This window comes from Protobothrops mucrosquamatus, unplaced genomic scaffold (assembly GCF_001527695.2).
Source record: "Protobothrops mucrosquamatus isolate PMUCROS unplaced genomic scaffold, P.Mucros_1.0 scaffold8, whole genome shotgun sequence".
Lineage (NCBI taxonomy): Eukaryota > Metazoa > Chordata > Lepidosauria > Squamata > Viperidae > Protobothrops > Protobothrops mucrosquamatus.
The window spans coordinates 1,517,914-1,520,603 of NW_015386395.1; the positions used below are offsets into that span (position 1 = coordinate 1,517,914).

Below are 2,690 nucleotides of genomic sequence, written 5' to 3' on the forward strand. Positions count from 1 at the left end.
TTTTTTTTTTTTTTTTTTTTGGCCACTGCAGAAATCCCCACCACCACCTTTTGAAGCCTCAAAGCTCATTCTACCCACAGACACACAGAAATTAAAGGCCCCGGGAGGGAGAGAGGCCTGTGGTCTGAGTTTTCCTGCATCATTGCAGAGAGATAGATAGATTTCCCCCCCCCCCCACCACCCTCCAGTCTTCCCTTCAGTGCCTGACCAAGAAAGAAGACAAGAAGCTATAGAAGACAGATTTGCATAAAACCCATTCTCAGGCATTTATTTAAGCGGTCGGTCGCTCTTGTAACCAAGCCCATCGTATATAAACTGCACAGTCGAATCAGCATCCCTGCAGAGTTTTTTTTTTTTAAAAAAATCCCTGTTCCATTCATACGGAGTGCTGCAGCAGGAGAAGAGGTGGTGGGGGAGAGGAATGTATATAGGCCTTCCCATAACAGTCTTCACCACCCCTAGTTTCAGTCCTCAGATCCAGAGTCCCCATAGGACAGAGACAGAGAGCAAATAGATCAGGATGCCTAGGTCCTCATCCCTAAGAGGTTATTTTTGTAGCCTAAATCTTTGCGCTGGGTTCCCTCCCCCCCCCCCGCAATTTTGGGGTTTTTTTCCTCCCCAACCAAGCCTGGTCATTGCAGCAGTATTTTTTTTTTTTTTTAAAGCATCAGCTGCACCTCTGACACTTTCTCTCCTTCAGGCCCCAATTGCCTGGCAAATCAGTTCGGGTAAAGCAGGCTTAAAAGTGACCCAGCCATGAAATCCATGGCTTACCTTCCCCTCTCTGTTTAAGTGGTTGTGCCCCACACACACACAAACACACACACACATCTCTTACAAAGACAGAATACACATCTCTCTACGACCATGTACACATTCTGTCTTCGAGGAATCTTAACGGCACTTGAAGCTAAGTAGTAATATAGTTGTGGCCTTTTTAAAACCGATGCCTCTTTAACTATTACAGTGTTATTTCTTGCAGGTTGTGAGCATGCCAAATACACTTGAACAGGCAAAACATTTAGTGCTCACCTCTAACTCCAGCATACTCCAGCACAGACAAGATTAACACTATCTTTCTTCTGAGAGCACTCCAACATCTCCAATGCTATCCCCTACACCCCACCCCATATCTACCTCCCCAAAAGCCTTTTGCCCTAAGCAGAGCTCCCATTTACTTCCCTCCCCCCCAAAAAAAAAACCTTCTAGGAAAGTAGGAACGCAATCTTCTCTTAACACCTTCACCTCACAAACCCCAAATGAATTTCCAGCAGAGCCCTACGCTCCTCCACCCTCTCAACCCCACCTTTAGTCTGCCATAGGATCAACAGTTCCACTCACCTACCACCTCACCACGTTTTTTGTTTTTTATTCCTCCCACCGGGTCGAATTAACCTGGACTGTTTGGTCAAAACACCCCAGATGTTCCTTTATTATCCTCTGTCTTTAGATACATCTGAGGCCAAGATGAAGGCAATCTTCTCAGCTGCTGAGCTAGTCACACCATGCCCACCCCGTGGAACGGGCGCACTCTTTCCATACCCCACTTCCAAATCTGCCAGAGACTCACCGGTCTGCCCTTTCCCCAGAGTCTTCTCCAGCCGGTAGGGCCCCACATACTGAGCATGTTGCTGGCTCTGCTGCGACTGGTAGGGGTGGACCCCACCTGCTTCTTTGCCACCGGACATGGCTTTTGTCTGTCGCCCTTCTGAGCAACAATCAGAAACAGGGGGTGGTGGGATGGGAAGGGGTACAGCAAGGCGAGGCAAGGCCCCCCCAGGTCCCCCCCTATAGGGACAATACCGAGGCCGGCATCCTGCTGGGTTTAGCGGGAGGGGGATGCTCTCGGCATCAGGAAAGGGAGGGTAGAGAAGGAGGAAGAATGCTACAGCCCGGGTACCAGCATCATTCAGCTGGTCCAGCCAAGGATGATGCTGTGGATGAAGGATGTTCCTGGCGAGGCTCTTCTCCTGGGCTGGTCCTTCGCCTCCTCTCACTGCAATCTGAAGGGATCTCTCGAGCTCTCCCCTTACATCAGCATCCGGGCAACTGGGTGACAGACACAATCCAGGTTAACCCTTGGCGGAACAAAGGCAGCGCCTCCTCCCCAGGCAGGGGGGAAGGGGTGGGGATGAAGGGGCGGGGTTGGGATGGGGAAAGGGAGTGGGGAAAGGTTTCTGACGGGGATACGTGGGGCTGTGGGGTGGGAGGGCTTAGCGAAGCTTGGGGGCACTGGATGAGGAGCATGGGAAGGAAGCAGGGTACTCAGCTGTGGATTGCAGGTTCCTGTTCTGGTAGGGGAATACTAGTATGCCTGTAAGCTTTTACGTGGGTGTGGGCACAAGTGAATGCATGCACTCACCCAGTTGTATGTAATGTGCTTTTGCATGGAAGAGATGAATGCTGATTTTTAAGCGGGTGGCAGTGCTTGTGTCCATGTGTTTGGTAGACAGAAGGATTGCCCTTAACAAGAAATCAGGTGTACTCACAGATGGAGGGGGGGGGAGAGGGAGAGAAAATGTGGAGAGAGAAAGCTGCAAGTTCTCTTACTTTTTGTTTATGTTATATAATCTCCTGTATATAAACAAGCTGAGATCCAGTATGGTCTAGTGTTAGGATACTGAGCTAAGAGTGGGGGAGGGACCCAGGTTCCAGACCCCCTTTAGGCATGACAGCTTGATTCAATCACT

At 50.0% G+C, this 2,690-nt stretch overlaps 1 protein-coding gene across 2 annotated transcripts in view; it reads right to left on the reverse strand.

Annotated features, from left to right (window-relative positions):
- Nucleotides 1-1,688, reverse strand: part of LOC107282454 (serine/threonine-protein kinase BRSK2) — a 59,130-nt gene extending 57,442 nt beyond the window's left edge. For both annotated transcript variants that reach the window (XM_015810230.1, XM_029283013.1), the window contains exon 1: nt 1,571-1,688. In XM_015810230.1, the coding sequence (XP_015665716.1) occupies nt 1,571-1,688 (118 nt within the window). The remainder of the gene's footprint in view (nt 1-1,570) is intronic.
- Nucleotides 1,689-2,690: the final 1,002 nt, after the last annotated feature.